The sequence below is a fragment of the Portunus trituberculatus genome, chromosome 25 (genome assembly GCF_017591435.1).
Source record: "Portunus trituberculatus isolate SZX2019 chromosome 25, ASM1759143v1, whole genome shotgun sequence".
In the NCBI taxonomy this organism is placed as follows: Eukaryota; Metazoa; Arthropoda; class Malacostraca; order Decapoda; family Portunidae; genus Portunus; species Portunus trituberculatus.
In genome coordinates, this window is record NC_059279.1 from 4394196 (window position 1) to 4416356 (window position 22161).

The 22161-nt window shown below is 37.1% G+C and overlaps 1 protein-coding gene across 6 annotated transcripts in view; it reads right to left on the bottom strand.

The window, feature by feature from the left end:
- Window positions 1-9836: 9836 nt before the first annotated feature.
- The window catches only part of LOC123508992 (signal transducer and activator of transcription 5B-like), a 42230-nt gene continuing 29905 nt past the window's right edge, over window positions 9837-22161 (bottom strand). For all 6 annotated transcript variants that reach the window (XM_045263106.1, XM_045263104.1, XM_045263105.1 and 3 more), the window contains one exon: window positions 9837-12658. In XM_045263106.1, coding sequence (XP_045119041.1) covers window positions 12544-12658 — 115 coding nt within the window. In that variant the 3' untranslated portion in view covers window positions 9837-12543. The remainder of the gene's footprint in view (window positions 12659-22161) is intronic.

Genomic DNA, 22161 nt, shown 5'->3' on the forward strand with positions numbered 1-22161 from the left:
TTTATTTAGAACCGACAAGAAACACGCAAAATAAAGCAATACCATCCAAACACCACAAAACACACCCAATTAACACCCACCCAAACCACTTACAACGCTCAAAACTAACCCAAAACACACTCAAACAAAACACCATGCAACACTTTAAAACACCAATAAACAAACTTAAAATTCACTAAAACCACCCAGTATTAACCATGATCATATTACACACACACCTAAGTCACCTATACACTCACACCAAGACCACTTAAAATACTACTCCTAAAACACACTTAAAACACCATGCAACACCTCAAAATGCTGTCAAAACACACGACTCATTAGAAACACTAAACATACAACAAAACCACACCCAAACACACTCAAAAGACCCCTCACACGCACCCAAATACATCCCCCCCAAAAAAAACTCACACACCGAAACCCCCTTAAAAAAACTCAAAAAATTAACCGAAAACACATAAAACACCATACAACCTCTTAAATGCTCCTAAACACACTCAAAACACACCCAAATGTTCATTCAAACACACGTACACCACACTCAACATATGTAAAATATACATAAAAACACCTAACATTCTGAAAAAAAGCACAAAATGCAACCAAAACACACTTATAAAATCCGAAACACCCTGCAACACTACCAAACACACTTAAAACACCCCAATTATACCCTAAAAACACCAATATACATAACGAAGAACGGCAAGATTACAAGAGCGACTTATCTAAATATTGCGGCCTTGCTCTTCCTCCTCTTCTGGTTCCCGTTCTCCTTTCTTCTTCGTCCTCCTCCTTTGTATCACCTTTTTTCCTTCTTCTTTCTTTTCCTTCCATGTACACGCCTGAACCTAGAAACACATCAAAACACTTAGAAAACACCACATATTGAGGAAATGAAGGAAGAGTTAAGGATTGTGGTTGCTCCTCTTCCTCTTCTCTTTTTCCTTCCTATCTCCTCATTCTTCTCTATTTTCCCTTTCTTCTTCTCTCTATTACTACTATCTACACACCTAAACCTAGAAACACACGAAAACACGTTGAAATCAATAGATATTAAGCAAAATATTGACGAACTGGGTGGTTGGAAGAGATACCAGCCAGGGGCTATGATGGCTGTGCCACCATCAGAAAGAGCGAGAACAGGGCTGATTCGGCTAATTTACGTAAATAGTTTTTAAACATGACTAATTGAAAATTCGAAGTCACAGCCGAATGCCTGATATTTTAGGATTTGCTAAATCTTTTACCTAATATCCACAACCTCAAAAAATTTCCTGCCTAACTAGTTTTAAAGAATTGTGTGAATTAACAATGGTAAAAGTATAAAAATATTCTCACTTATAAAGCTACTAAAACGTCCACCCGTTTTTACTTCATTATTCTTTCAAAAAATATTAGGCAATATAAACCCTCTTCTCAGGCATCCAACACTTAACTAGAACCAGAAGTGAATGAATGACAAAATATCTATGTAAAACAAAAGCATCAAAATCTAAATTCTTTGAGAACTCTTTCAAAGTTCTGCCATTTTCACTAGGCGAATATTCTAACACATTTTACAGAGTCTCAGCTATGTTTTAAGGCATTCTAAAACGAGTTAGACTTTGAAACAGAAATGTAAAGAAATCAAATGAAAAATGCAAAATTTGTGTATAACACTAACTAAAACACCATTTTAAAGTCCACATATCTCACTCAATAGATTGATTTCACACTTAAAAGAGCATAGGCGTCTCTTTGGTACCAGAAAAACACAGTTACAGCTTGAAGTAAAAATTTTCCAAATGACAAATCGTAAATATGACCGTTGACCTGGTTCATACTTGCACCAAAGAACACCACTAAAGTCCACATATTTACCGAACACAATCACTGAAAACACTTCAAAGGCACCAAAATATTTATAGAAGCAATTAAAACATACTATGGAAGCGTACAGTATTATCGTTAGAAAACATATGAAAAAAAGTATTGAAACCTGCCTTGGGTCGGACCGGGAGCAGTAACATTAAAATCAGTGAAAGAGGCGCGGACTTTAAGCCACAGGGAATATTTGACCAAAGGATATGATATCTGGGGGAGAATTCCAACTGTTTTCCCTCTCATATGTAAAGGAAACATAAAAATAAGCGAATGGCCTTATAATACCTTAAACAAATGAACATGGAGAGTTGTGGTGAAGGCGCTTTGTTGATTTGGCTTGCACTGCTCATTCACTCGTCTTAATTTGCGCTTGGTGACACTATAAATCGTCGGGAATATGAAAATACTCCATTTGAATGTGTGTATGTATGTATGTGTGTGTGTTTGGGTGTATAAAGGCATATTCTGGATGTGTTTCGGGGTGTTTGAGTGCGTTTACGAGTGTTTTTGGTAGAGATGTACCGATACCAAAGTTTTGGCCGATTCCGATATCGATAACAATACCACCTAATTGGGCCGATACCGATACTACTACCGATACCGATACCGATACTACTACTTACAGTGATTACTGCACTGGACACCAGGACGAGTTGGTGGACGGCGAGCGTTATCAGATGGGAGGCTTTGTTTTGGGGGATGCTGTAAGTCCTTCTGAGAACGTTTGTGAAATAGGAGCAATTCTAGAAGCTTTTTGAAGCCATTTGCAAAGGTAAATTACTCAGTAATTGGAATGAATATCTTCTCAGTCTTCTGATTCTCGTCAGTTATTTTAAATTCTTACTTCTTACTCCTTTAGCGACCATTTGGTCTTGTGCATTTTCATTATTAATTTTATTGACGATATTTTGGCGATCAAAAATATTTTTAAAATTATTAAAATTGTAAAACAGACACAAAATATTAGCAAAAGAAACTCATTTTGTTGTGTATGTTTCTCTTTAATTAAATCTGACATCCTTTGATATTAATTCATTAGACATTAGTAGACCAATTCAGAAAAATGAGCTTTCACCTAATCTTTTCAATTAAATAGAAAAAGTTTAGTTTATTCTAAATTTCTAGTGTATTGCTATGATCTTAAATAATTAATATGCAACAAATTATACACAATGCACATGATTACAAAACAGAATCGTTACTTTCTTAGTTATGGAATTTTTACATCCTTAGGTTAACACAAGTAACTCAAAAATTAAACTTGCATTAAAATTAATATACATATATAATTCGAGCTTCCACCTATTCCAGTATGATATCTTGGAAAAGGCTACCACTAGCACTGTTAATTATAAATCAAATAAGAATATGCTGTTATTTACAATAATGCAAAATGCCTAACTATATATATATATATATATATATATATATATATATATATATATATATATATATATATATATATATATATATATATATATAAATCATTTTGTTGGATTCTCAACATCTGAAGTTTGACATTCTTAGATTATAGTTCAAAAACCTAAGCTTTTCACCTGTGTGAACTTTGTGTGGGTGGAGGAGCAGCGTCTGACTGAGAGACAGTGAGAATGCGTGGTGACTCATGACCGACCGTGTGACAGGATGCCGGAGTTCAGCCTATACGCGTTTCATACACGTCCAATATAGATAGGTTGTGGCTTATTACCACAGAAAACAGTATTCTATGACATACGGTAATCACTACGGAAACTTAATACGCCGTATTATATCAATTTGGTATCATCAATATCTTATACCTATCGAATATATCACTAAGTAGTAAATTCCTTTTAGGTATCGGAAGTATCGGCATAAAATAAGCCGATATCGATACGCAAAAAATGGGCCGATACCGCCGATTCCGATACCGATGCATCGGCACATCTCTAGTTTTTGGTATATAAGAATGTGGGTTTGAGTATGTATGGGTATTCACCTCGGTCGCCTGCTGGTCACCCAGCCAGTCTTTCCCATTACGGAGCGAGCTCAGAGCTCATAGACCGATCTTCGGGTAGGTCTGAGACCACAACACACTCCACACACCGGGAAAGCGAGGCCACAACCCTCGAGTTACATCCCGTACCTATTTACTGCTAGGTGAACAGGGGCCACACATTAAGAGGCTTGCCCATTTGCCTCGCCTCTCCCGGGGCTCGAACCCGGCCCTCTCGATTGTGAGTCGAGCGTGCTAACCACTACACTACACGGTGTGTGTGTGTGTGTGTGTGTGTGTGTGTGTATGGGTGTGTGGGAAGACTAAGCTAAACACCCCAACGCCACCACTACCACCACCAGTCCACTATTACTGCCTCTTTAGCTCGTCTGTCATGACAGTGTCTATGACTCTATGGTATACATGTCTATGATAAATATCTATTAAATCTATTATTGAGATTCTATACTTATACAAATTTCACATATTGATTTACTGGTTATTGCGACATCTTTCTTTTCGTTATTGTGTCCACATATGGTTATTTGTCAAAGCGGTAAATATCAAATTGTTTCTATTTTGACAGCTAATGTTTGCAACTCCCACGGGAAAAAAAGAAAAAAAATTATATATATATATATATATATATATATATATATATATATATATATATATATATATATATATATATATATATATATATATATATATATATTATTGATATTTCTTTATTTTCTTTCTATCGTCTCTATAATTCATATGCGAGTGTTTTAGAGCATACACTGAGTTGAATGCACGAGTTGGCCACAGTATTTTCAACCTTTCATGACTTTCTTTTACACTCCTGAACTCCCTACCCGTTTCTGTATTTCCTTTGGAATTTTATTGAAGCAAGCCAGTCATCCGTTTATACATTAGGAAAATATGATAATGATAATAATAACAAGACGATTCCTTCCTTTGTTTTACCAGTTATGTTGATCCGTCGTGCAGAACTCATTTCATCTGAACACACAAGAACATAACATCTCATAATAAGCAAAATCATACACACACGCACACACACACTTAACAGGAAAAACACACGGCTACGCAAGAGTGTCTTGTTTAGAGTTAGCCAGACACGTCCCTGCCACCACCTAGCCACGGAGACTGACATTCACCGCCGCCCACCACCACTGGTCCACCAGTGTTCCGTCCCTAGCCCCTGCTACCACCCAGCATCTCACCATCCCCACCCAACATCCCTTCGCTAGCCACTACGCCGCTAATCACACACCTCACGGGTCACCTTGCACTGCACCGCTACGTCCAGTACTGAACAGCGCCACACACTCTAGTCACGCTAATCAACAATCCCTGTCTGATCTACTCAAACTTTAACAGTCTTCATCCTTACACGTTACTTACCAAAATAAGCTGCAATGCGTCTCCCCAGCCAAAGTAAAACAGGAGCAGCAGAGTAGAACAGCCAGGCACGGACAACACCTCCCTCGAAGACCAGTGTCAGAGACGCACTGGGATGACGTGTCTACCCAAAATATTTCGCTTAGAGATATTCGAGACAGTTGGTCACGGAACAGCACCAGATTCGATGCAGTTGAACATTTTTACACAAGTCAATCCTACCGCTTTTGTCACACAGACCAGCAAATACTTAGCGTATTCATTCAGTTTAACCACTTTCAACTGTTGAACTCTCTATTCTAATGATAGCATGAGAAGAATGCAAAATAGGATAAAAAAAATGTAAACATATGAACCAGGAGTGTTAATGGTTTATAAACACTGCAATGCTGCAATTCAGTTAAGGACAAATATAGACTTTACAACTGTCTGGCAAATTTGATGGAGTTATATGGCATAGAGTTACATTAAAACAAACAAAAAATATATAAAGTTTCCTGAATACTGTAATGCTCATGTACTTTTGTTAAAGGCAAAATGTACACTACCAATGTTAGGATGATGAGTCTTATGACATTGCTTGAAGTATTACAAACTAAAATCAATGACATTGGAAGTAATAAAGTTTATGTCCACAGAGAGAGAGAGAGAGAGAGAGAGAGAGAGAGAGAGAGAGAGAGAGAGAGAGAGAGAGAGAGAGAGAGAGAGAGTAAAAAATATTATCTGTATTCATATCTTCAATCCATGATAGTCAGTGCCACAAACAGGTACTTAAGAGACAAATATCATGATTAAAATGTAATTAAGTACTTAAAAACTTAAAAACTTAACAATAAACCATTAAACATTAACTAAAAGAAAAACAAAAAACTGAATGAAGCATAAATGTACTTTCATCATTTATAACAAAACTATTTATTTTGGAAGCATACAGTATATCCAGTCACAATGACAAATAATATTTGGAAGCATACATCCTCTCATGCATTAATTAACACTGCATCTAAATATTGAAACATTCATGAGTTTGATGTGCTCACTGTGTTCTGGGCCACCTTTGGGAGACAGTCACCCTTGGAGAAGGAAAGGCTGTAAGGAACTTCTTGGGTTTATTCCTGTGATTACATTATCAGCAGACTTTCCAACAACGGCATGACTGAGTGTGTCCAACTCTTGCTTGTACTCTATATAGGACAGTCTCTATCTCCTATAAGCTTCGCAGAGCCATGAGCACTTGTACCGTTGCCCAAAGTAGTGATGTCATATTCTACAAATGTATTTTGAAGAAAGGAAAAAAAAAAAAAAAAAAAGCATCAGGCTTTTCCCTCCACCTCTGGCATTCTTATTCATTCTAAGTCTTTGCTCGGCACTTATTGAAGCAATTCACTAGTTCACATACTCCATTCAGTCTAGAAACAAGACTAACATGGACTACTATTCATGACTAACATCACTACTTTGAGCAATTGTACATACATTATAATTACTCACTTTATGAGGCCAAAAAAAAAAGTAACAGAACAGTAATAAAACACATATGATAATCCTTAAGAAATCTCGGGGACCACATCATCACCTACCATGCTGAGTGACACTGCTACTCACCTATGTCCCTTTCTGGAGGTAGTGTTTAGAGGCATGAAAATCTATTCCCCTTACATAAGCTGTTCTCAGTGGCCACACATCATCAAGAAGTGGCTAGGGGCTTGATAATCTATCCCTCTATACAAGGTGTTTTCTATGGCCACAGATCATCAGGTATAGCCTGGTACTAAAAAAATGTATCCCCTCTTCTAGGCTGTTCTTAATGGCCATACAAATTCATGAGTATGAAAATTTGTCCCATTTCTAGGCTGTTCTCACATGAGTATCTAGAATCTCAGAGCACAGCAATACAAAACACAAAGACCAGCTAACCCAACACCAACACCAACCAACACCTCATGCCTAACAGTACTACACCACTGAAACCTCATAGAGTGTACAAGTAATGGATGTGTGCCAAGGCTTAATAGTGAAGAGCAACATTCTGATAATTGGCAAGTTATGCTTATCGCAGTTATATACATGGAGATATAAAGCTATTATTATTCTAACACACACATTCACAGGCATTCGTTAGATATAGCCTGGAACTAAAAGTATTCTTGGAACATTCATAAAACAACAGTAACATCATAAAATAACAACATATGCCAGTGTTAATGACATATATATGCATTTGTATGTACACTATATAAGTATGTATATAGGTCTGTATCTGTATCTAACTATTTTGTCTATCTATCTATCTTCTGATATTCTTAAAACTGCTGATTTGGCAGTTCACTTAATTTGGGGAAAAAATATCAATTGTATGATAGTATTTCTTTCTCCATCTTTGGCCTTTTGTCTATACATGAAAATCAAAGTAGCCATACTGAAAAACTCCTCACTTGTTAATTATCATCAATCAACTGAACACTAATACTCTCCTACTTTGAATCACTTTGTTTTCTCCCACACTGTCTTCAGACAGGGTGTTTCTAGACCCCCTGGGGGCCCTAGGCAAGAAGGACAATGGGGACCCCTGGCCCAGAATGATGATGAATGAAGTTCAGGACAATGGATGCCGGACCGGCTGCTAGTAGTGGGTGGGGCCCCATTCCATTAGGGGGATTAGGAGTCATGTTTCAAGTTATGTCTGCTCCATATAAGTGACAGGAGCGATACAGTGTCTTTGACTTGGTGGTCCTGGTCCATATGTAATATCAGCTGTCCCTCAGGGACCCCACCAGCTCGAGGCCCTTGGCAACTGCCTATGTTGCCTACTCCATTGCAACGTCCCTGACCACAGACACGATTAATTCGATCCTAATGATGTTACTCACTTTGTTAAATCATCGTTAGAATCATGAAAACTCCTTTGAAACCTCAATAACTTCAATCAGAGCCTGTTAAAAGTAGCTGAGATGGGACACTAAAACATTCAAGGCTCAAATGCAAACTTTGAAGCGCTGCCAACACATCGCTTTAGCTACTTTCTATACGTCTATTGTGTCTACTGCAAGTACAAAAGCTAACAGACACTTCCAATACAATAACATTATACACTAGCTGCTTTAGTACTCATAAGTTTCAAAATAAGGTACTAGCACTTGATATTTGTTAGTCTGTAAAAAATGAACAAATGGTCTTCAATCCCCAGGAACTGAGATGATAGTTGGACTTTTGGCATCCAATGACACTTATCACAAACAGCATTGTAAAGGACAACAGATCTGGTGCTGTTTGTCCTTCTTTAGTGTTCCTTAAATGACTCAGTAGCCTGAAGTCTTTTATATGGGTAAATCTACACTTTGTGCAATACATCTCATATAAATCATGTTGAGTAATTCTCTACAATTTGTTGATGAAAAATAAAGAGATAAGGTGACATGCTGAAGAGACAACCAAGAGCTTCCCACTGACAAAATTACCTCTATGTACACAAGACTTCTACAAACAAGCTGCAGGATTTCAATGGAGAGAGAATAAAAAAAAAAAATAAACAAATAAAAAAAAAAATAAAATAAATCAAGTCAAGTTTATCTTCTATCACCTACCACACAAATATTACAAGTAACCCCACCCATCTCCACCACCACCTAAAAATATATATCTTAATTCATATAGTTTTCCTTAGACATCATGAAGTATATATTACTTACTGATGAATGAAATCTGTTCCTTTTCGACTGACTTCATTACAACTCAGCTAAACTCTCATTCACACACTTAACTTTAAAATATCCAGACAAGGCAGTGCATGATCAGTGTGTGTGTGTGTGTGTGTGTGTGTGTGTGTGTGTGTGTGTGTGTGTGTGTGTGTGTGTGTGTGTGTGTGTGTGTGTGTAATTCACCTCCTCGGTTGTCTGCTGGTCACCCAGCCAGTCTTCCCCATTACGGAGCGAGCTCAGAGCTCATAGACCGATCTTCGGGTAGGACTGAGACCACAACACACTCCACATACCGGGAAAGCGAGGCCACAACCCCTCAAGTTACATCCCATACCTATTTACTGCTAGGTGAACAGGGGCCACACATTAAGAGGTTTGCCCATTTGCCTCGCCGCGCCGGGATTCAAACCCGGCCCTCTCGATTGTGAGTTGAGCATGCTAACCACTACACTACGCGGTGTGTGTGTTTAATTCACTGTTTGATCTGCTGCAGTCTCTGATGAGACAGCCAGACGTTACCCTACGGAACGAGCTCAGAGCTCATTGTTTCCGATCTTCGGATAGGCCTGAGACCAGGCACACACCACACACCGGGACAACAAGGTCACAACTCCTCGATTTACATCCCGTACCTACTCACTGTTAGGTGAACAGGGGCTACACGTGAAAGGAGACACACCCAAATATCTCCACCCGGCCGGGGAATCGAACCCTGGTCATCTGCCTTGTGAAGCCAGCGCTCTAACCACTGAACTACCGGGCCGTGTGTGTGTGTGTGTGTGTGTGTGTGTGTGTGTGTGTGTGTGTGTGTGTGTGTGTGTGTGTGTGTGTGTGTGTGTGTGTGTGTGTGTGTGTGTGTGTGTGTGTGTGTGTGTGTGTGTGTGTGTGTGTGTGTGTGTGTGTGTGTGTGTGTGTGTGTGTGTGTGTGTGTGTGTGTACACGTGTTAAGCCGCATTCATCCAGTTTAACGTAACATGCAGATCTTCAGCAAGGCTCATCATTGCCAAAGTTCACTTAAAACCTTTCAAACCTATTCTAAGCATCAATATTTCCATCAAGTAAGACCTCCCTCTGTGTCACCTCATCACCTGGACTTTGGTGCTGTGTACTATTGCTTTCTTATTTTCCTACTGTTCATGATTAACTGCACTCTTTCTAATCTCATTCACTGCATCTCTCTCTCACTCTCCCTATATGGTTAACAGACACCTTGTTACTCCAGTCTTGTATTGTTTACTCTCTCTAACATCTAATGTAGTGCACAATATTCACTGCCACCAATCATACTATCTCTATCACTCTCAGCAAGAAGATACATCACTGTGTCATTACTTTGTCTTCAATATATCTGGAGAATACAAGTTCCCTCCATTTATTCACACAGTAATCAAAGAGCTATTTTATATTCATCGACAATCACTACGTTTTTCCAATTATCCTATAATTGTACTTTTATGGTGACATATAATCCTATAAATTTAATCACAACATTTCTTTTTTAACTCTCTCTCTCTCTCTCTCCTCATCAAGTTGTCTTCATCCATGTGTTGTCTGTTTCCAAGAATGCACGAGTATATCCTGCCAAGCTACATCTACTAAAGCTGGCTCTACTTGTACTGTGCAGCAGTAAAGATGAACAGGGAAGATGAATGAAGATTGAGTTTGAGTGCATTTGGAAGGAATGGATCTGATATATAAAAATTCCCCCATGACAGGGAGATTTGGGTGGCCCACTCACATTGAGACTGAGCTGGAAGAATACTGTTAATGTATTCCCAACATCCTCGAAGGCAAAGGGACGGAGTGAGGGGAATGGGTCTCCCTCCTCTAAATTTGTTCCTGCATTGTTTTGACTATTGCATCCTCAAAAGGGATTTCAACCAAGTATTGGAGTTATATATAAGAAAGATACCTAATCCTTGATATACAGAAGTGAAACTCTTGAAAGCACTGGCATACTGCTTGGCATCTATTGCTAAAATAATTCCTTCTCTTTTTTTATTCTTTCCATTCTTTACTTACACTCAGTAAACCTTAAAAACTCCCCACATTTCTCTTGTAAATAAAAACTCAAAATATCTCCTCAAACCATCAAAGTCAGCCATCCCATAGTTGTCTAAAGTTGTCTGGGTAATATATATTTTGGGAATATGTTAAGCCAGTGTTCCTACGTGTTGGAGGCACTGAGTACAACACACACTCAGATTGGAAGTCAATGGTACAGACTCCAAGTGGAGCCATCGCTGGGAGGCAGTATAAGCAGTTCATAAAATTAAAGAATCGTAGCAGCTCCTTATACCTTGATGGAAAGCAGAGATGTAAAGACTAAGACTTATGAAGTGTCCTTTGTGACTAATTGAAGTGGATTATGTCTCTTGAAGGTCAACAAGGTAAAAATCTGAACATCACAGCTGCCACAAGAAATGCATCTCTCACTATCAAAGCTTTACAACCCTGTCAAGAAAAAAGGTTGAGCTACTTGGCATTAATATGAAAATCAAGATCAATAACATCAAGTAATCTTTAAAAAAAATGGAATTGCAAGAAGAAGCTTTAAACACAAACAGAAGCATCAAAACAATAGAATAACACTTTATAATAATATTGTTCTTTGGGCATCTTTTCTGAGAGCTAAAAACAAATTTCAGCAACATGACCAAGAGATCTTCAGCAATATCAGAGAGAGTACTGCAAGAAAGTGAGAGGAGTTTCAGCAATGCATCTGTATCTGCTCTACAAGCTTGATTATGATCTTCAAGCAGAATGGCATCAAAAAAAGAAAGTAAAACTGATAAAATATCACTCAACAGCTTCAAAAACTGAAGAAGCAATGCATCAAGCAAAATAACTCATATGATCTGAACATACAGAGAAGTAAGAGGAAAGAATGATAAAAGGAGGTCTAGTTCAGAAGCAGATGAAGGTTAATGGAAATACTCAGAAAAGATCATCCTATGCCTGGAAGCCTTTTGGGTAGAGGCAAACACCACACTTTTCACAATGGAAATATCTAATCTAATCTAATCTACTTGAACATCTTTTCCTTTGGGAACAACCATAACAAAACACCTTCTGTTTGCTTCCGTTCATACAATCCACTCACAAACACTCCATTCCTCTCAACTTCATAAGCCTTCACTTTTCAAATATCTCAACACTGTCCTCCCATTTCACACTTACGGCATCCATTCAACCTTTGCATGTCCTCCTTGTCAAATCACTCCATTCTATTATGTATGTTCACCTAAATACATGAAAAAATTTACAAAGATAAATGCTACTTCTCTCTAGTCTCATTGTAAAATATAGTTGTGACTTGGATCTATAAAGCTTGATGTCCACTAAAATAGTTATTAGAACAATCCTCTCAATATAAATACTCAAAAGAATTAACAATAATCAATCTAGAAAAGGATTCATGTACTATCAAATAATTTCTTTTACTGAGGGTGATGTGAATCAAGCAATGTTAATTTTCACTATAAACAAATTATAAGCAAGAACAAAATCAATGCCTGTCACATTCCCAAATAATATAACATCAATATAAAATTTAGAGAAATTATACGTCAAAGAGGGATGGTTCTAACTTTACTGTTGCTTCATAAAGTTGGTATGGAGGAAGTCGAGGCTGAAGTTAGTGAAGTCTGGGTCAGGCAGGTTTTCCAGGATGTCAGGATAATCAGTATCGTTGTAGGGAGGCATTCTGTGAGGAGAGAGAAACATGTCAGTCACAACGCAGCAGCACAGTGACTCAGTACCACTATCAACACCACAACCAGCATGTGTTTCTACCACTACTACTACTACTGCTACTGATACTACTAGCATTACCACCACCATCACTGCCTTGATCACCATTGCCTTTGTTTTAACTTAAGACTTTTCAAGTCATCAATTTATTAATGGTGATTTTAACCTGTATGAATGTGTGAATTTTCTTTAATATTCCAGACTTGGGAACTTTATAAGTCAATTAAATTTAAAGAATTATAATTACTATTTCAGTGAAAGATGCCAAATTACTGTGGACGTTTCACTTTGAATTTCAACAATTCTCAAACATTTCTTGACTTTAATGTTTATGTTTTCACACATTTTTTTGTCAAACTTTCATCAGCCAATAATTATCACAATAATTTGGGTTACAAGATCAACACTCAGCTGAGGCAAGGGGAGTGAAAAATATTTGGTTTTAGAGTCAAATCTACAACTCGGAGCAAACTTATCATAAGAGAACACTACTGCAAAAGGCTGACGATGGTGATTGTTTATTATACAATATATGAGTATAAATCAATTGACTAAATTTGAATAACTTGAGTTGATTGATCAATAGAATACAAGTGTGGTAGTGCCCCTCCTATCATGCTGGCTGTGGGGATGACAGTGGCACAATAACAAGTGGGAGGAGCCTTGGTCAGAAGCTGCACAGCCCAACAGTCACTTCACATTTTATTTCACATGTACTGTACCTACTGACTGAGTGCAGATGATGATTACGTTTCACTAAGAATGAAAATGAAATGCAGAAGTGACTGGCAAAGACTTTGGTACAGTGACTGTAACTATGTACAGCATGCAAGCAACCACCTTCCCACTTGTGAGCCACATGACACAAGTCAACAGAGAGAGTGAGTCTGCAGCCCGTTGCTCTAAGGATAGACACAAGATTGTCTCCACAAGGTTTAAAGATCACGATATCAATAAAAGATCTGCAGTGAGCTCTGTTGACTTGTCTCCTTAGCGTGTGACGACACTTTCTCTATCCTCTAAGCAAGTGCTGCTTATCACTTCTTTCAACTTAATCTTAAAATTAAGTTTGTTGTAATTTTGCCTTTGCTGACAAGAGTAGAAACAAAATATTCCAGCTTTCGTTTTCACTCATGCCACATTCACAAAAACTTTCCAAAAGAAAATGTAGCAATAAAAAGCACAGCACAAAATATCATCATGGGAAAGGGTTAGAAGAGCATGCGGAGTCATCTTTTATTACCAAACATAGTGTATTGTACAAATATGACCATTAATGAAACAAATAATCCAATGAAGCTTCATTATGTAGAATCAAGTGAAGCAAATCATGAAAGGAATCATTGTATACTCCTGAAACAGAGCTGAAACGCTTGCACACGTAGCAGATTCTTGTTTGGCACCAAAGTCATACAAGAAACAAACATATATCTATTTATATAATATATTCACAGAAAAAAAATAATGCTATTGCAATTTTGTCTTTACTTATGGCAACAGTAATAAAGATATAAATCAAATAATAAAGATATAAATAAAATAATAATAATAATAATAATAATAATAATAATAATAATAATAATAATAATAATAATAATAACAATAATTTCATCATTATTATCATTATCATCATCCCAACTGTAGGTGTTATCTGTCATTTCTGACATAAGAGAAGGAAATTAACATAGGTAACTTCTAAAATACAACACTACACTCAAGCTCAAACTTTTTCACACATTCAACTTCACAGCAATATAAAGTTTCCTGCACAGAAGCAAGTTACTCTTCCCATTCACACCAAGTTGCTCCACTGAGAATCTGAGGCATTGGGTATCAAATTTTAGCACCCACTGAGAATGGGAGTGTACTGAAGGTCTCAATACAGAAAGAACGTTGATCACAATGTTACAAAGAAAAATATATTTGTAAAAATGTGAAGAGCTAAATATAGTACATCTCTCATGGTTTATTCACTGCACAACAGAGCAGCTCTTCTACACTTCACCCAACCTATTAATTCCTGTAGAGTAATTAGATTACAGATATCATAAATGCAATACTATGCCATAACTTAGATGAAAAATATAAAACTACAAAAATAAAAATAAAGAAAAACTCCAAACATAATGGTAGCAAAAGCTGCACCTCAGCATGGAGGGTTTGGCTGACACAGACACAAAGCCACAGTACAAACTCAAGAGTGAGCCTCACATTACTTACTGAAAGGCAACACCTTGTAAAATATTATGCATAAAAACTAACACAGATAATAACCAAGTTTGAGAAAAATGCTATTATCAGTCAAGGAGAAGAGAAATATAATCTTTAGTATTTTTCAGTACAAATTGTTTATTGAGATCACTTTTAATTGCCAGCAAACACTGAAGAAATAGCAAGTTGCTAAGAATTCAGTGATACAATTTTGATGTGTATACAATATTAACTTATATAAAAATTCTTTTGAGTAATTCAGACTTCATAAAAAATATTGCAAACAATTGATATATCGGTGACTAATCTATGTATCAATAATTTTCAATATGTATCAAACAAGGCATTTTCACAGTAAGTACTAAAGAGAGAGAAGTTTTCAAAATCATGACAACTTATAATCTAAAAGAAAATACATGATGAGATGAGTATTGGTGGACAGAATATTGTGCAGGTAACACCATACCACAAAAAAACTCCAAGAGCCACTGTTGAAACTCATTAACTCATCTAGTGATGAGAACACACACAAGATGTAATGCCACATCACACTTCTTGGCCATCAAGAGCTTCACAACTGGTAAGACATGAACATTTCCTAAATGAGCCAGAGGTTCTTTGATGTGGCTGTGGTTGCTGAGCCTCGTCAGGAGAGTAGTGCTGGTGCTAAGACTGATATCACTCACATTCCACAAATAATCTTGTCCGTATCACACATGGAAAAGTTATCACTAAGTTTGTCACTATAGCAACATTCTTCTAAAACTATCAGTCTTTAGAGCAATTCTCATCCATTTCAAAATCTTCATTTGTTATTTTCTAGGAATTTCTGTCTAACTAAGCAAAAGTAATTCTTCAATTTTTTTCTTCAGAAACACACAATAGTTGTGGCAGTGGTGGTGGTGGTGGTGGTGGTGGATGTGGTGATGATGATGCAGAGCTGAGGCTTACTGCTGAAAGAGTGCTGGTAACACATTGGTAATTCCATAAATAATCTTGTCCATATCACATATGAAAGGTTACCAGACCTGACTAAGTTTGTCATTGCAGCCAAATTCCTCAAGAAACTAAGTCTCTAGCGCAATCTTCATACAGCATACGGATGGTGATGCATGGCTTACTTTACTCCTTCTTCAGTTGGGTGGACTTAAAAGTGTTACCTCTGATCTGTGACAGCCCATTGCAAAAATCAAAAGCAGATACAAACCACTTACAAAAAATGGGTGAAGGAGACAATATTGGTGGCAATGAGTTGTGAGGCTGAGTGGGGGCATGCACCTAGTCTCATGTCCTTATTCCCTCTATTACAATGTCAAAATGTGCTGTTCTTAATGCAGCTAACTATTACTTAAACTCTGTCATGTTATGTTATTAACACCATCATCAATAGCAGATGATTTCAGGGCAAAAGATGTAAAATGGTACTGTGAAGTGAGAATCTCAACCACCACTACACTCAATAACCCTACCAGCCTGTACAGAAAAATCTTTTCCATAACTCTTTATACATAAAACATTTTTATATTTCTGGACATAACAGAGACACTGCACATCAGATAAATAAATAATAGCTTGTAACGAGAAAAGACATGAGCACTGCACAAGCTGGATGGAGAGAAAATTGGCAGCAGGAGAATCATAAGAGTTCTGAATGAAGTCACATTTCCGTCACACATGAGAGCAAAAAGAGAATCTCAAATTGCTACCAGACATTTTTCCCCATATAGTTCATATATTGATTGCACTGTGACCTTGAATACCATGGTTGCTGCACCCAAAGGAAACCAGCATTAAACGACACAAGGAAAGAAAAGTATCAGGTTTATATAGCAGTATTAATACTAGTGTAAAGAAGTAAGTGGTATGCGATGAAAGCACATTTTGTGGGAGTAACATGTCTTCCCAGGTTTAAAGAAGGCCAGGATCTGATCACAATGATCTCATGATGCCCACTATACTCAGACAATTATAAAACAACCTTAGAATTTGTCATTCTTAGAAGATTAACTTGGAACAACACATACTGCTCAAGATACACTGCCTTGCAAATGACAGCTTCTATGGCAAAATGAAATATGGTCTTGTTCTATCTTATAAGATTACTTTTATATTCATATGAAAAACTTGGGACTTAAAAAGAGAACTGTAATGAAGGTCAGCAATATTCGTTACTTCCAGAAACAACTTCCATCAGTCAAGTCCCTTACTTTATGTACAAGTGTTACTTTGTTGTGTTATGTGCAGTGTGCCTTTCAAAACTGTGAGTAAATAAATTATACAATATATATGGTATACAATACAGTATATATGGTAAACATGGTGTGTGTGTGTGTGTGTGTGTGTGTGTGTGTGTGTGTGTGTGTGTGTGTGTGTGTGTGTGTGTGTGTGTGTGTGTGTGTGTGTGTGTGTGTGTGTGTGTGTGTGTGTGTAAAAATATATAATGAAAGCAAATCAGCTGCAAGCACTGCTCTCTCTCTCTCTCTCTCTCTCTCTCTCTCTCTCTCTCTCTCTCTCTCTCTGCACAAACAGGTCCATGGCTCTGGATGTTGCAGGATGCCAGTGGGATGCCATCACCTTATGGCAAATGAAAACCACTGACCTAGAGACGTAATGATGCAATGACCAAGATGCACAAATGCCTGTATGCAGTCAATGCCTGCAGCCCAACCAGACAGAACACAATACCTCATAACAATTACTCCTTAATGATACTTAAGAATACAATAGAAAAAAAGTCATGTTCTTAATGAAGTTGATACATTAACAATACTGATAGAAAAGGAACAGTAAGTAACACAAGATCCCTAATTACATACAGTGTATATAGTAATGCATTTTTACGAAAGAAACACCGAACAAACAAAGTTTACACATAAGAAGCAGCTGATTATCCACTTTTTTCAAACTGGAATGCATTCAATAAATTGAGATCATGACATAGGCATCTTTGGCAATTGATATTTTTTCCCCTTTTCTTGAATATGTACAAATGTTACACTGAAGAAACTAATTTAAGATAAAAAGAAATAAAAATAAATCAATTCCAACTGGGAATAAAATATAAATTACTTGTGAGTGCAATAAACAGCTTCCTCACATGACAAATGCTACAACCTTAAATGTAACAAGGAGGAAAGTGAACACTGCTGACCCTCATGGTCCCTGTTGTGACAGCAAAGCAAGGAGGCACAAACCAGTCCCATGCCCAGCTGATTAACCTTGTCTTGACTATCTTTGATCAAATACTGAATAGCAATAAAAATATGTTGAAATATCATATTCTTCAATGTTTCATTTTAAATCATTAGGTTATTTATACATTCAACTTAGTTTTTTTACACTTTAAAAGAAGAAAACTTGAAGTATCATGATCTCAAAATAGAAAAAGAGAACTGTAGAGCTTGTAGTATTACAATCCCCTGATATTACATACTGCTATACAAATGTACAATCATTTGTGCAATAGAACAAAACAAAGTAGTTGACCAAAGGCTGTGAGATGTGAGCAAGCCCATGTTTAGCAGGGGAAGTCACTCCAGTCATCACACCCGCTCTCCCTCCAGCCACGCCTTCCATACATGAGGTGTCTAAAGCCAACATACCAAAGCATAATTTTGAGTTATGAGGCTTTAAAGTTTTACAAGTGTCAATTTACCATGAACCATGCTATTAACATGTTATGTAATATGCACATCATGAAACTTTTAAAGTACCAACTTAAAACCGTGTTGGGGCATTGACCCCGTCAGCTCTAAATGCCTCATGTGTTCTCAGGCGTCACTATTCTTATGATGCCCTATAACTTTCTGCCAGCATTTTTGGAGGACCTGTTAGCAGTTTAACTTTTATTCTTGAGTACCCACAAGCACTCATCCATGTGGTATAAACTGCTCAGTATATAAAAAAATGCCACTATAGAAAGAGGAAGGTAAATGAAAGTGGAAATTTTGAGTCTTGAATGAAAATTCTGAAAGGAAAGGAAGGCTTTAGCCATTCCAGACTGCCTTGAATGTTGCCTCACACTTTCAGTATTTTGGCAAGCTTAGATATAGGCAGTTTGTTTCAAGCAGCCAGGAGTTGTCATTGTCTAGATGTGTGTATAACAGACCCATGAAATACACCACGGTTTGTTGTGGTGACCCAGCACTATGCAAGTGTCTATACATGTACTACTTTTCATATACACAGGTACAGCTTGTGACTAACTTTTGTTATCTATGCTTCATTGTGAAATATACAAAATAAATATACATAAAAAGATATTAAATAACTAGAGAAATATAGAGAACAGTAAGCATCTACGAAACAAATACTGATCCTTCATTAAAATATCATAAGATAATACTTATACAATACCACCAATACTAATAATATCTGAGATGTAAAGCAGACCCACACTGGTCAATGGGAGGGCCTCATGGGGCAGGGAGACAGGAGAGTGTGTATCTATGAAGGATGTAAGTTAGAGCAAGGACTGCTAGAGGTGGGACTCACTTATTCTAGATGCTATAATACACTCATAACAGTGCACAGTCATCTTCTCACCATCCAAAGTTAGCACAGTACTCTATAGCCCTTTTTGGTATCATATTTTTTTTTCTTTTGTATTGAGAGTTTTGGCCAATGTTAACCTTCCACCAGAAACTTCAAATAGTTGGATAGCTGGAAACACTGACCAACTATTCCTTGCATTTTCCTGCAGATTCTGTGGTCAATAGAACACACTTCCTGCACCACAATATTAACATTATATTTCAAATAGCATGCACTTTCAGAATACATCTGAAAAAGACTCAGAAACCTAAGCAAGGCCCCACCAGAGCCAAAAAACTTCTTGTTTCTCTATATTTCCCTATGGTAAGCATCACACACTTCCAATCACCTACATTTCAGTTAGACATTCACCAAAGACCAAGAAAAATACAAAATATTCCTATAATCATTCTAATGGAGCAGCCAGGAACGAAAACCAAGACAGAACATTCCCCTCCTTGCCTTGCCCAGCAGAGCATGATGGTCACCACAGCCCGATGATAGGAGTGTTTGGTTCACCTTCACCTCATCACTACACAAGCAGCCATTCTTTACCTTCAATCTCCTACTTTCTGATCCGCACATCAAAGTGTTCCATCACAACCCAATGTTACTGATGTATTCACTTCCTCTTATATAGGAGAGCCAATAACACAGAAATTCTTACGTAATTATAAAAGAATGTGAGGTTTCTTCTGTGAAATGAGAGAAACAATGACTACTTCACAATTGTAATCAATCATGATGAATGTAAAAGAATCACTCACATTTGTTTGACAGAAACAATTAAAGCTTCCACTACACCATATGTATGGTCAGAGACTTCACAGAAGTTCCTAAAGCTTCTTACAAAAATATCAGTCCTTGAAACTACAACAAGCCTTTTCTAATAAATTTAAGCTTGTGCAAGAGAATAATATGGAGACTAATATTGTTTGGTATCTATGTTGTCAGTAGTATTCCGAGAACACAAAGTATAAAGAGTAAAAGTAAAAAACCAACATAATGCACTTCCTTAAATTTTCAGGCTCATTAATTTCAGTTTCATAAAATTCCACTCCAAAGATTTAGAATCATCATACTCACAAGGACAGTAGGATTTGGCTGCACATTTCTTAAAAGAGAACTAAAGTGCAGCTTTCACAAAGCCACAAAGCTTATTCCACAGCCATCAAGTAACTGCTGGCAATCAGTGGCTCTCTAGTGGTGGGCAGTGTCATGTGACCCAATGCTGTGGCACCTTCAAAATCAATCGCCATCATTTTAACTGTATTATACTTTGAAACTAGCTAGCACTTTGCCTTAAACACAGAAACACAATTCACTGTCCTGTGAAACAAAGTCTTGCAAACACACACAGACACACTTGGTGCAGCACTCATCATGTAGACTGGCGATATCCTACTATATATAAACACTAATTCTAACACTTTGTCTTATAATTGATTTCAAATTAAACACAGTCTTGTAACGACCTTTTAAGGCTTTCTCCACTCTTTCCCTGTACTTGTCCAAGGCATAGATGAGTTACCTTTTGATATTTCTTACTTACTTTCAACCAATGAGCAAATCACACTATTTTCCTGAATAATATGTACAATATGAAGCTAATTCATAAGACCCTGCTTGTCCTAAGAGACTTCCAAAGGTTTGTGCCACACTAAACCATTAGGCACTTTAACTCATGGCAGAAAGTAATATATGATACCCAGATTAAAGTACAAAATGTAATCTTTGAATTACTACCAATACTAAGAATACTAATTTGAGGAGTGCATAACATTTCTCCTCATATCTGATTGGTTTGTATCTTACACAATGCTAATGAAGTTCACTGTACATGCTTGTTCATATTCATAAATCTATCTTTCATCAATAGTATTTTCACAGTTCACTCCTCCATAAAAGCCTCAACATATATCACTATATTTGCCAGCCTACAAGACACCTGTTGCTATTTGGTCTAACCTGCCCTTATCAACACTATTCTTTCCCACAGATAAACATTCCATTAATCAATACACACCTATCATTAGTCAGGCTATATTTCTCCACAGACGCCTTACAAAAAGAGATATATTCCATCGAGCACACCATATTTTCACTGAAGGAGAGGTTTCATATGTCAGTAAACACAGTATTTGTAGGCAATGGTGCACCAAGTTTTGCAGCATCTCAATTCTTTGCAGCAATCTCCTAAAAAATCCCATGATCAGATTCATACAAAACACATGAGATGTGCATCAAGATGATGTTGCCATCACCTTGCATTAGACTGTTTACCTACACCACTCATCAAATCTTAATAAGAAAACAATATTAGAATTAGTTTTCATGAGTTAGAGATATTAATGTTTTAGTGAATGCATTCCTACCATGATGTAAACATGCAGTTTCTAAGTTTTAAAACCATTTCACTAACAACTCAAGCCACATCAACACTTCTCCTCAGGTTCCATTGATGAAATATACAAAATGCTGCATTTTACTTCTATCAGCCAGACTTTAAATAAGGATCTGGACAAGTTTTGGATGAGTTGACAACCAAGTAAGATTTTTCCATAAGAATTAATGCCCAAACTTCTGCACATTCCTTTAGTGGAAGCTTTCACAGAACTGATTCCACACAAAACTTACTGCACCACTGTAGCTGTAATGACTAAAATGGCACCACAATTATCACTCCTACACATTTTGCCACAGATAATCAAC